General features: G+C 39.0%; 1 protein-coding gene across 2 annotated transcripts in view; it reads left to right on the forward strand.

Moving 5' to 3' along the window:
* Positions 1-13,881, forward strand: part of RB1CC1 (RB1 inducible coiled-coil 1) — a 146,284-nt gene that overhangs the window by 77,339 nt on the left and 55,064 nt on the right. For both annotated transcript variants that reach the window (XM_063451396.1, XM_063451397.1), the window contains exons 13-14: positions 5,003-5,129; positions 6,765-8,680. In XM_063451396.1, the coding sequence (XP_063307466.1) occupies positions 5,003-5,129; positions 6,765-8,680 (2,043 nt within the window). The remainder of the gene's footprint in view (positions 1-5,002; positions 5,130-6,764; positions 8,681-13,881) is intronic.

Below are 13,881 nucleotides of genomic sequence, written 5' to 3' on the forward strand. Positions count from 1 at the left end.
GGAGGAGAAGGGAGCTGACAGGAGCTGCAGGAGAGGTAAGTAACAGCTCTCTGCCAGCCCCCTGTCTGTATTATGGCAATATAAATTGCCATAATACAGACATTTACTCGAGTATAAGTCGAGTTGGGATTTTTCAGCACAAAAAATGTGCTGAAAAACTCGACTTATACTCTAGTATATACGGTAATCGTAATCTTGTACTTAATTTACTAAACTAGTTTCTGCTGGGGATTCACCCTTTCCTTTGCATTAGGCAGAGTGACTAGAAGATCACCATCTCCTTTACTGAACAGGAACTTAAGAGGCTCAGTAAGCAAAGCTGAGCCAGGGAGGAGAGAAGGCTCTGACACATGCCATGTGTGACATGTCATGATTCCCTTTTATTCCAGAAGTTTGGTCCTTAAGGGGTTAAGCACTTTAAGAAAACCTGGCATTCGTCTTTTATAATTTAAGTTTGTAATTTTATTTAATATATATATATATTTTTTTTTTTTTAAATCGTGTGTGTATCTAAAGATTTTTTTTGGTGTAGTAAAGGACTTGCATACCTCCATCCAATGCATACCTGCCATATTTTGTGAGCTTGGGATAGAATCTCCCATTTTGTTGATCCGCAGTCACACTTTCTTGCCCTGCTGTTGTGCAATCTCAGGATGTTAAGGTCATCTGTCATTAACCTGCGTTCCCTACTTTTTCTTTCATGTACATGCTGCAATCCCCTACTGGTTTGACAGTTTTGGCAGGTGTACTTTCCTTTGCAGTCTTGTCTGGTTTGTCTCTTGCACGTTTCACTTTTATTTGTAGACTCGTGATGCCCTTTGCCTGAAAAACTCACTAGGAGTTCTACCTATATTGTCTACTGCTACTAGCCTGTACATTTTGTTATGGAGTTAAGTGATGCGGAAAATTAGAATTCTGTATGCAGTGAAAATCAAATTTACAATTTAGGAGCATCTAAGATGGCAGACTGCAAGGGAGGTTGGGGTAAGCAAGCCATTTACAAGAAATAAATAATGAAAAATACAACGAAAAGAAGACATTCTTACATAAAAAAAAAAAACCTTTAAAATAAAAAAATAAAATATATTGTCTTTTAAGAACATTTACAGGCAGCAATAACCGTTCACAATCTTCATTTGTTATTTGTGGACATTTTGATCTCATTTATGGAAGCTATATTTCTGAATATTTCCTGCTCATTTCCTACCTTAAAGGTTTATGAATCAAAACGCATGAGCTTCAAAACTACTTTATTTCAGGGAATTTGAAATTGGTTAATTTAGTGTATAGATCAGTACTCGATTGTCTGTCATTTTGGAGTTAGAGGGACACTCTAAGGAACAAAACAATTTTAGCTTGATCTAGTTGTTTTAGTATATAGACTATGCCCCTGCAGTCTCACTGCCACTTAGAAGTTATATCACTTGTGTTTCTATTTATGCAGCCCTAGTCTCCCCAGGCTGTGACTCACACAGCCAACCTGGTTTTGTTTTGAATCAGATCTAACCGCACAGTGTGTTTACTTTAGACATATTAATACAGCAAAACGACTCCATTAAAGGACCACTATAGTGCCAGGAAAACATACTCGTTTTCCTGGCACTATAGTGCCCTGAGGGTGCCCCCACCCTCAGGGTCCCACTCCAGTGGCGCTAAAGGGGGAGGAAGGGGTTAATCCCTTACCTTTTTTCCAGCGCCGGGCTCCCTCAGCACTGGGACTCTCCTCCCTCTTTTTCCGTCATTGGCTGAATGCGCATGCGCGGCAAGAGCCGCGCGCGCATTCAGCCAGTCTCATAGGACAGCATTCTCAATGTTTTCCTATGGATGCTGGCATCTTCCCACTGTGAAAATCACAGTGAGAAGCGTGGAAGCGCCTCTAGCGGCTGTCAAGGAGACAGCCACTAGAGGCTGGATTAACCCATAGGTAAACATAGCAGTTTCTCTGAAACTGCTTTGTTTATAGCAAAAAGGGTTAAACCTAGCTGGACCTGGCACCCAGACCACTTCATTATGCTGAAGTGGTCTGGGTGCCTATAGTGGTTCTTTAAGCTAACATTGTGGTGCTTATTGTGTTCTTTTAAAACACTTTGTTTATGCAGCCCTCCTGGTGGTGACTCTTACAACATCTTTGAAGAAAAGCATAGACCACAAATTGCGTTGCGCTGGAAGCCTTATAAAGGTGAATACATTTAAAAGTGTAGGAAATATAAAATAAATATTTGTATAATAAATTGTACTTATGTTCAATAAAGCACCACCTCTTTTCTTAAAATGTTTAAAAATTTTAAAACAATGCTTATACAACAAAATACGTCAACCAGGCTCTGGGTTTGAACAGCTTCCACTGAGAAGGGTAAACACCCCGCATAGTTACATAGTTGCATAGTTACATAGCTGAAAAGAGACTTGGTCCATCAAGTTCAGCCTTCCTCACATATGTTTTTTGCTGTTGATCCAAAAGAAGGCAAAAAAAAACCCCAGTTTGAAGCACTTCCAATTTTGCAACAAGCTAGGAAAAAAATTCCTTCTTGACCCCAGAATGGCAGTCAAATTTATCCTTGGATCAAGCAGTTATTACCCTACATTGAAAGATTATATATCCTTAAGTTAAATCACTTTATTTCTGTTTGTGCAGCCCTAACCACACCTCTCCTGGCTATGATTGACAGAGCATGCATGAAAAAAAATAAAATGGTTTCACTTTCAAACAGATGTAATTTACCTTAAATAATTGTATCTCAATCTCTAAATTGAACTTTAATCACATACAGGAGGCTCTTGCAGGGTCTAGCAAGCTATTAACATAGCAGGGGATAAGACAATCTTAATTAAACAGAACTTGCAACAAAGAAAGCCTAAATAGGGCTCTCTTTACAGGAAGTGTTTATGGAAGGCTGTGCAAGTCACATGCAGGAAGGTGTGACTAGGGTTCATAAACAAAGGGATTTAACTCCTAAATGCCAAATGATTGAGCAGTGAGGCTGCACAGGCATGTTCTATACACCAAAACTGCTTCATTAAGCTAAAGTTGTTCAGGTGACTATAGTGTCCCTTTAATATAGATCCTTATATAGGAACTGCTGCTACAAATTGAACTAAAAGGAGAAAAACAGGGCTGCTCCAACATTGTTACATTGTTTTATATAAAGCCCACAATGTTAAAATCAAACTATTGCAGCTAGTCTTTATTGCGCTTAATATCAGTGTTTAAGCACCTGTACACTAGAACTGGTTGTTAATGAGATTGTCTGAATAAAAGCTTTATTTTCCTACCTATCTTACTGCATAACATGCTGACTTTAGACATGTTTACTTATCGCCTGCTCTATTAATTGAAATGTGAAGGGACACTGCTAGTACCATAAGAACTTCATTGCAATTACATTGTTATAGCGTGATGTAGTCCAGGGTGTGCTGACTTCTCTGAATTGCACCGTTAACATTTGCTGGTGCATAGAAAAACATGTTTGCACTATCATACATTATATGTATGTGAAGTGCGAAATAGCATTTAGAGAGAAAAAAAAAAGTAAAAATAATAAATAAAACAATGCTACTACCGTAGATATTGGAAACTTTAAAATAGTAGAGATTCCTTATTTGAATGTAGTTGAGAAGCGCCGCAAAGCAAGGTACTACTGTATCTTTTTGTTCTTCAATGATTCAAAACCTGTGAGGTGACTTACTGCATTAAGTGTCTGTTTAAAGACAGCTGTCTTCAATAGTTAACAGGTCAAAAGAAAGTGAAGCTAAAGTAACTCAAGACTTTTTTTTTCAGGTTTCCTTTCTTTATGCACCTTATATTTTGCAAATACTCCCCTCTGTTGTCACTTGTGTTTATTTATATTTACTATATTTTCTTTCCTTTTCCTGGACGCAGCCATTTTATTCCCCTCTGTTCCTGTGTGTTGTTTGCCATTTTGTGGGATTGATTTTGCTTATGGATTGTGGGAAAATGTGATTGACAACTGAAACAGAACCTTGGTTAAGCTCCATCCTTTGTCAAGTCTTGTCACATTGTCTGCTGTACATAAGGAAAAGTAGTCCCGAATTTTTCTTATGTATTTTATGAAAAGTACAATGCTCAGTAAAAAAATAAAGATAGATTCAGACACAGGAAGAGCAGCAGATTGGATGATTATTTTTGACGACAGAACCTCTTTATTATTGACTTTAGATGAAGCACAATTTGTGCGTATTTCCTGCCATACTTATTCTTGGATCCTTTTTTGTCACAGTAGCGATGAGAAGTATGAATTCACCATTTTTAGAGTAGTGAAAATCCCTTAGAAGGAGATAAAGAGAAACACTTTGGCTTTCATATTGACCTTAATTGGGCACTCCAAAGGTACTAGATGCTAGAGATCAGGTACTAGATGCTAGAAGATTAAACTAAATTAGCTGAAAATTTAGCAAATATGTATGTTTGTAATCATATGGCTGGAGACACCGTGCAGAGTTAATGTAATAGTCTTTGTACGAGAAATAGTGAAGTTTAATAACTACATGACTTTGGGTGTCTGATGGCAAGTTTTGGAACATAGGAAAAATAATGAAATATTCTAGATAATACTGAGGTCATTGTGTTGTACACATTTTGGAAAGCTTTGAGCTAGTAAGTTTAACAGTTTCCAGCCATTTGTGTATCTTCTCAAAATTATGTCAAGCTCCAGCTCACACCAGTATGTACTTATTTTGTTACATTTCACAGCAATAGGCATATATTATTAATAAGAATTTCAATAGAAAATCTATCATTTAATCCAGTTAATTGATATTGCCAGTTTGTGATTGGAATGTTCATATGGAATCTTTGAATGTATAACTTGATGAATTTAAGGATGTTCTTGGGGAAAAAAAATACTTAGTCAATGTACCTATTGAATTAGGACATCATTTTATTTAAACATTTTTACTTTCATAAATGGATTGTACATTATGTTTTTGTTGTATGATAATCTGATGTTTTTTATTTTTTTGGTTTATATTTTTTTACTTAAAGGGTTCCCTTGCTTTGTGATTTTGAGCCTCTACATCAACATGTACATGCTCTACACAACCTAGTGAAGGCTGCACAAAGTTTGGATGAAATGTCCCAGACCATTACAGACCTGTTAAATGAACAAAAGGTATATATGTATATTTGTTTTGTCAAAACAGGCTTCCATGATGAATCTCATGTAATCTAAATTGGTAGTTACATTGTACAAATTATGTTAAAGGGAACCTCTGGGCACAATAATAACTCACTGGCTTACCTTTAGAGGTTAAACTGTTGATGAATGGTTTAAGCCCAAAGTCTTCTCTCCGGCGCTATTTAGCTCTGCCCCTGATCTTCCACTTTGCTGAGATTCTTTAAACAGGAAGCTTTTGACTGCAATAGCTTTTTAACAATAAGCAGATATACTGTATTCTGGAATTTTCATTTTGTTCGAATCATGCTAGATAAAGTCTGCATAATGTTTAGAGTCTAATTACCAATGTTTCTACTTTAAAGAGGTTTAAAGAGACACTAAGAAATATAAGCATTACATGATCTAGTGGTTATAGTGCCAATAGTCCCTTGGCACTTTCCCAGGGTAATCTATCAAACCAGTTACAAACGGTGTGTAACCCCATTGAGTACATGAATAATTAATTGTGCATTTTTTTCGTTGAGATTATATCTTAAAACAGACCATAAAAGCTGCAGATTTCGTGCCTTAAGTATTTGTAAGTCCTCAATTTCTAGCCCAGCCCAGACCTTTTGTGACTGTCCAATTACAGGCTTCCCAAAGCATCTCAGTGAGAATTCTTTGCAAGCCAGGTGCTCTGAGCAATTAATTATCTGCCTCTTGAATTTCCTTCCACTGAACTAAACAACTAGAAAGTAACAAGACTGACTGTCTGACAAGGTTAATTTAGAAAAATTGCAATTGCATTTGAAGTCTACATTTTATATAAAATCTGAGGTGCTTTAAGGGTCTGGAGTGCCCCTTTAATTCATGTATTTATTTGCAACATTACACCTTAACCCCTTAAGGACCAAACTTCTAGAATAAAAGGGAATCATGACATGTCACACATGTCATGTGTCCTTAAGGGGTTAAGGGACACTATAGTCACCAGAACAACTACAGCTTATTGAATTGGTTCTGGTGAGTAGAATTATTACCTTCAGGCGTTTTGCTGTAAACACTGCGTGTTTCACAGAAAATGCAGTGTTTACATTACAGCCTAGTGATAACTTCACTGGTCACTCCTCAGATGGCTGTTAGAGATCCTTCCTGGGTCATTGCTGCCTAAAATGCATCAAAACATTCAGTATCTCCTCCTTCTGCAGCCAGACAGTGATCTTTCCTCATAGAGATTCATTGATTCAATTCATCTCAATGAGGAGGTGCTGATTGGCCAGGACTGTGTTTGAATTGTGCTGGCTCTGCCACTGATCTGCCTCTTTGTCAGTCTCAGCCAATCCAATGGGGAAGCATTGTGATTGGATCAGGCTACCACTTATGCTGATCTCAGCAGGCAGTGGGCAGGTCTAAAGGAAACAGGGACAAAGTAAGCAACTGCAGACTTGAATACAAGTAAGATTTTACTATATTTATGGAGTCATGATGGGACCAGGGTGGCTAGATGGTGGTTTTAACCCTATAGGGTCAGGAATACAGGTTTGTGTTCCTGACCCTATAGTGCTCGTTTAAATTACAGGATAATTTTTAAGAATTCAATTGTCAAAATATATTTTTCTGAAATACGTTTTTTTCTGCCTTATTTTGCAGGCATCAAATGGTCAGCTGTCACCACTATCTGTAACTACACCAAGGTTTGAAAGTACAGCAGAAGTTACAACTTCTACCTCATCCAAAACGCCTGCATCTCTCAATCTCCAGGATCCCATCTGTCCTCCTGATGGAATTCCAGGGCCTTTAGAAGAGTTGTCTCCAGACAGCATTGATGCTCATACTTTTGATTTTGAAACTATTCCACATCCAAATAATGAACAATCAATTAAACAGGGTTCTTTGGACTTGGACTCCTTAGGAGATAGTCCAGAGTCGGATTTCATGTCTGCTGTTAATGAGTTTGTAATAGAAGAAAATCCAGTGTCACCTAACATTAGCGATCCACAAAGCCCAGAAATGATGGTGGAGTCATTATACTCGTCGGTTATTAATGCAATTGACAGCAGGCGTATGCAAGACATCAAAATCAAAGTGAAAGACGATTGTGCTGAAAATGCATCTTTAAAAGCATTTTTGGAAAAATGTAAAATTATTACACTAGAATCCCAAGCAAGTTTGAGAAATTTTAAAGAAGACATTGGCAATTTAAGAACTCTTGTACAAAAAGAACAAAATGACTTTGCCAATTCAATAAAAACAGTTTCTGTAGACATTCTAAATATAATTGAGCAGGTAAGGGTTTCCATTGAAACCACATTGAAAAAAAAGCATTTGGAAGAACTGCAATTGGTAGAAAAAGAATGTGAGGAAAGACTTCGGTTATCGAAAGAGGAATTTGATATAAATGAGAAAGCTATAACCAAGCTAAAATGTGACCTTGAAGGTCTTAAAGGAGATCTACGGAATAAAGATAATGCATTTGCTTTGATTAGAAATGAAAATGAAACATTTATATGTTTACAGAAAGAAAAGGATCAGAAGTTGATTGATTTAGAAGACGCTGTGAGGGAGCAAGCCTGTGAAATTCAGAAACTAAAGCAATCGAGAGAAGCAGCACTAGAAGACTTAAAACAAATACACGCTAAAAATGAAGAAAAACTCAGACATCTCAAGGGAGAATTTCAGCTTTTAGAGCAAACTCAGTTAAAAGAACTAGAAGAAAATTTGAATCTCAGGCATACCCAAGAGTTGGAAAATGTAATATCTGACCATAAATGTTGTCTAGAGAAATTGAGGATTGATAATAAACTTGAAATTGATCAACTGCAAGAATCTAGTGCAGCAGCAGCTCAGGAGAGGGGTCAACAGGTGCAGGACTTAAATCGTAGAGTTTCTGAGCTAACCGATATTAGGTGTAAATTGGAGGTAGAGCTCGCACTTAAAGAAGCTGAAATAGATGAAGTAAAAGTGATGTTGGAACAAAACAAAACTCAGCAACAGGATGTCTTGCAAGACCAGGTTGTTGAGAAAACAGAAACCTTAAAAATGGAAATTGATAGGTTGAATAACTTGATTCAAGCTCGTAATGATGAGCATGAACTGGGATTAGCTGAACTTAGAACTCTGTTGTCTAGTGAAAAAAATCAATGTATTTCAGAGCTGTTGAGTAGACATGAAGCAGAAACCAGTTTGCTGAGAACTGATATTAATAAGCTGACTTCTGCACATCAGCAAGCTGTAGAGGCAGAGTCCCGGCTTTCTGAAGAATTAAATGATGTAAAGAGCAAATTAGATGATACCTTGAAATCACTTGAAATGCAAATAGAGCAACATGAAACATCCCTAAAGGAACACAAGGAAAAATATGAAGAGACTATCCAAAAGCTTGAAGTTGAGCGAGAACAAATTTTGATTGCCCAAAAGGAAGAAAAAGAATTGCTCGTAAAAAAGTTTACATGTGAAAAAGAGGAAGCTATAAGTCTTGCTGTTAAAGACTTTGAGGTTCAAAGGGAGGCTGTTGAAAAGGAACTGTTAGAAAAAGTGCAGCACCTTGAGCAACAATTGAACCAGAGGTAGGGTGAGAAGTCTTAGCTAAACAAGTGGTGTGATTTTATTCCAGAGTGAATATATGTTGCTGATTTACAAAGAATCATTGTTTAGTTCTATGATGATGGTCCAATGCCTGTAGTCAAGAAATCCCCTCAAAACCTTGATTCACTGTAAAAGTTTACAGTTAATAAGTTATATATTCCCTCTAACTTTTTTTGCCTAAAATTATGTCATAAATATCAATTTCTTGAAGATAAATTGTCTGTTTAAAGAACAAAGCAATGCAAAATTGCTTTGAAATATGTTGGTTGATCACAAAGAGTCTTTTCAAAATGAATAATATGAGACTATACCAGTTAGCCATCTTTGGCGAGATTATGTATTCAGCTATTTCTTTCTGAAAATGAACCCAGCTTCTATCAGAAATTGACAAGTAGCAGGTTTTCTTTCCCATGCATTTCAAAACAAGTAACAGATTTTTTTTATCGTTCAGTTCAAAATATTTTAATGTTAATGTGAGAATAGAGGTAAACATTTTATTTTTATGTGTTAGTCTTTAACTGGCATGAACCTATGAACATGAGTACCTTTTTTAAAGATAATAATGGTAACAGCTGTTAATCAGCTGAAATTTCAATTAAAATATCCAAGAGATGCTTTAAAGTGCTTGGAATTCCTTATGGAGAAATGGGCTATATGAACAATGTTTTATCTTTAATTAGCAGGTCAGAGGCTTCAGTATCATTGAACCTTTCAATATCATTCAGCCTGCATAAATTCCAAAGAATGCAATGATTTAAATATGATCTTCTTACTAATGTATACTCACTTTACTACACTACTTCTTGGTTTCACTTATATACATGCTGGTTTATCTCCATCCCACTATGTAGTTTTTCTTCCTATTTTTTGTGTGGTTGGTCATTTTGACCCTACTTAAATATTTGCACTATACTCTGCTGTCACAATCTTATAATCTACACCTTCGCTATGAAGCTGAAATGTGTACTTCCATGCCTCATATCCTAGCCAATTACCAGATTTTTACTAATTTCATGACATAAAGTCATGATTTTATTAAGTACACGGAGGCGAGTATTGCGTATCGCTCTCTTTTATTCCTCCGCAGCACAGAAAGAATACTTAATATTCAAAGAAAAAAACAAAACATGATGGGCATGCAAATCTGATGCCACGAAGGAGTCGACATATCAAGGTATGTTGGCCTGATGGAAATCCGTTCCCACCTTGATGACTCACTGAGATTGCCAATCTATATAGGTTTATTGTACGGTACGCCAGACTGTGTTCAAAGAGCGAAGTGAGGAAACCCAAGACATAATTTACATGTGCATAAATGGGATCCATGTGGTTTTCCATGCACCAACCGTTCCAGGCATGATTATAGGATTTCCTTGTTCCCTGTGCCCAAGCTCCCACCAGGAGATCCAGAGTTGTTCTTGGGACGAAGCAAAATCTTTGGAGAGAAGCCATGCCAACAGTCTGAGATCTCCCTGAAGTAGAAGGGGACACGAGTTCTTGTTGGGGGTCCAGTAGGAGATCAGAGAAAACCGGTAGTAATCTTGGGTAATCCATGGATGTTTCCATGAGTGTAGGGAACCATGGTTGAGCTGTTCAGAACGGGGTTATGAGGATCATGGAGGTGAGAATGGTGGGAGAGTGTAATGGCGCCTGTTCGACCATGGTTTGTAGGAAGGCATCTTACACCAGGGCTTCTGGATCTGGTCTCCAGCTGAAAAACATTGGTAGTTTGGACTTCAAGCGAGATGCAAATAGGTCGATGTCCAGAGGGCCCTTCAGTAACTGCAAACTGAGGAAGATGGAAGGATCCAGTCGCCAATCGCTGGCATCCCTTAGATGTCTGGAGTTCCAATCCGCCACTATGTTGGACATGTACTCTGCTTTTACCGTGATATTGCGATCTAGGCAGAAATGCCAGAATTCCTTCGCCAGGTCTGTCAAGACTGTTGACCTCATACCCCCAAGATAATTTGATGTAATGAACCACTGATATGTTGTCCATACGTAATAGGATGGAGCAGTTGGCCACCACACCCACTAGGCTCCGCAGGGCAAACAAGCCTGCCAGTAATTCGAGGCAATTGATATGCATTCTCAGCTCTTCTATGGACCATTTCCCCCCCGGTGGAGGTAGGCCCGCAGCACATGCTTCAGCCAAGCGTACTTGCATCTGATTCTACTACGAAGTCCGGCGTGGTTTCAAAGATTGATCAGCCGTTTCACGCATCCATGTGTTGTAGCCACCACCGGAGTTCCTCTTTGGCTTTGCAGTCAAGGAGAACAGAGTCTGAATAAGAGTGACCCATGCAAATGTGTTTGGCTTTTAGGTGTTGAAGTGCTCTGTAGTGTAACAAGCTGGAAAATATGGCCTGAATCGATGCTGAGAGAAGGCCGATTATTCTGGTTAATTGTCTCAAGGTCACTATATAGGTCGGGCTAGCGTGCAACGAATTTCCTTCTTTATGGACTTGATCTTGGAGGGAGGCAGTAGGAGTGCCCCACAAATGGAATCTAAGGTGAATCCCAGAAATGTTATGGATTGAGAAGGTTTGAGAACCGACTTCTCCCAATTGATCAGGAAACCTAGATTGCCCAGGAGAGTCATCGTCCAAGACAGGTGTTCGTGAAGTAGGTGAGAGTCCTGTGCTATTAGGAGTATGTCGTCAAAATATATTATGAGGCAAACTCCCCTGCTGCGTAGAAGGGCAACCACTGGTTTCAGAGGTTTTGTGAAGCACTATGGGGCAGAAGAGAGGCCAAATGGAAGGCATTTGAATCGCCACATGGTCTGTTCCTAGCAGAATTGCAGGAACTGCTGGCAATCTTCGGACATTGGAACGGTGAGGTATGCGTCCAGCAGCTCTAGTTTTACCATCAAATCCTCGGGGAGAAGAAGGTCCCGGAGACCATGGATACCTTTCATCTCAAAGTAGTGATATGCGAAAAACTCATTCAGTGGTCGTAGGTTGATGACCAGTCGAATGCCTCCACCTTTTTTGGGGACTGGAAGAGGTTGCTCAGGAAACCTGGAATTTGAGGGTGAACTTCTAAAAAAAATTGCATCTTTGGATGCTAAGGATTATATTTCCTGTGTCAACAGGCATCGGTCGTGTGTTGAGAACACAATTCGTTTGGGTAGGTAACTCTGAACAGGCTATTGAACGAAATCTATGGAATAACCCATGGGAAGAACCTCTGAGTACACGAGATTGCCAAGATCTGCCTTGAACCAAGAAAAACAGTGATGTGGATTTGGACTCTGGTGCCTGAAACCTGTAATGCATGGAGCCATGAGAGACCCGGTATGAACCCCAGGAAAAAAACGGCCAGGCAGACACCCTCTGATATCTGCTAGCCCCGAAAAAAACTCTCTGGGAGAGCACTCGCTTCATATTGACTTGCGCCTTATCTAGCACCGTGAATGTCACTACATAGGAGCCCAACTCCTTCACAAAGTAGTCCCCAAACAGGAGGCCTTTTGCCTGTGGCCCTGGCTCTGTTATTGCTAGATTCACTAGCCTAGGTTCAATCTTAATAAGTATAGCCTTATGTCTCTCTGTGGCTAATGTCTAATTTGCGTGGCCAGTTAGGCAGACGGACTGTTGGATCCACCCCCGATGACTAGCAAGTCTGCAGGGGTCCCATCTGCTAAGACCATTTTAACCATGTCGAACATGTTTGCACTCGGACCCAGGACATCCAGGATTTTATTCTGGCAGTTACGCAAGGAAAAAATCCAGTCCTTTCTTGGCCTTCCACCCTGTTTTGCCCAGGAATTTGGCGATTTTTTTTTTTTTTTGAGGGGGGGTCCACAACTGGCGTGATGCAGGCCATATCAGAGAGTGTGGGCCGTGGGCATTTAGCCCTAAATTTGTTCCGTTCGGCCTTGTTAAGAGGTTTCTTTATGCTCTGTGCAATGTACTTTGCCACATGATCCAGTGGGTACCACTTGGAGGATCTTGAATGCTTAAGACTATCCAAGTCAAAGAGTGGCTCACCTTGAGGATCAAGAAGAGTATAAGTAAATGGTTATTTCCCTGTTTTGCCTATCTACCTTCAAAGATATAAAAAGAAGGGTATGATAGGCAGAGGCAGGGAGAGTATGGTCAGGTGGTGGTGCCAGCTCCACCAGGGGCTTGTACCCACTAATGAATTTGTAGAAAGAACAGGAGGAATCTCCCCTAGGGGAGATCTGCTGCTGGCAAATTCAAGAATAAAACAACTTATATAGAACGCTAACCCACCAGTCCTAGAAGGTGTGGCAAATGTATAGAAGGGACAGAAATAATAAGAAGCAGGAGTGTATGCTTCTTATTAGCGTCCTTGTAGGCGTCCTTTGTAGAAAAATATGTAAAATAAAAAATCTCTTTATTTAGTCCTTTTAAAATAAAATAAACAAAGGAGCACTGTATTGAGTCTCCCCCAATAGTGGCTAATGATATGAAACAATAGTGATACTTCATCTAGTATATATTAGAGCCATGGACAGGGAGCATCCCTTTAAATCTATAGGTTTAGGCAAGAACCTGCACAGAATAGAGTAATGCTTGAATCTAATATATAGATATAGGGATGTGTTATACATGAATCACTATCTTGTATAGTGATATAGGTGTATGTTTAACATAAATCAGCATTTACCCTTAAATTGGCTTCTATCCAGGAGAGATTAGCTATAATAGCGTAAAGAAAAAAGCGGGACAGAGAAGGAGTTCTTGAAAAGAAATTCTCTAAGCTGGTCCCTGGTTCTCCTGTAACACCTTCGAGGGTGTTCTGTGCTAAGCCTAATTAATGCGGTTGTTCGTCTGCCTAAACCCCGATTGCCGTGCCATCTAGGAAAGAGCACACAGTGTGAACTGAAAATGGGTCTAAATACCCATAGTGAAATATAGGTGTCACTAAGTGAAAAGAAGAGTGAGTGAAGAGAGCCAGCTGAAGAGTATAATCATCCACTCCGGCCTTCGGGTGAACCCCAGACCCAGTCAAGGAACCTTGTTCAGGAAAAAATGCGTCTGAATCGTACGAGTCCTCATCATCCTGATCAACTGACTGTGGGGAATAAAAGAGAAAAAACACTGTGTTCCCAGCCAGAAAAGGCAGTAAATACTAAAACCACACCAAAGTACAGAGTTATAAATTAGAAATACTAAAATTAATACAGACAGTATAGAAATGTGTACTT

The sequence above is a fragment of the Pelobates fuscus genome, chromosome 4, assembly GCF_036172605.1.
Source record: "Pelobates fuscus isolate aPelFus1 chromosome 4, aPelFus1.pri, whole genome shotgun sequence".
NCBI classification, from domain to species: Eukaryota; Metazoa; Chordata; class Amphibia; order Anura; family Pelobatidae; genus Pelobates; species Pelobates fuscus.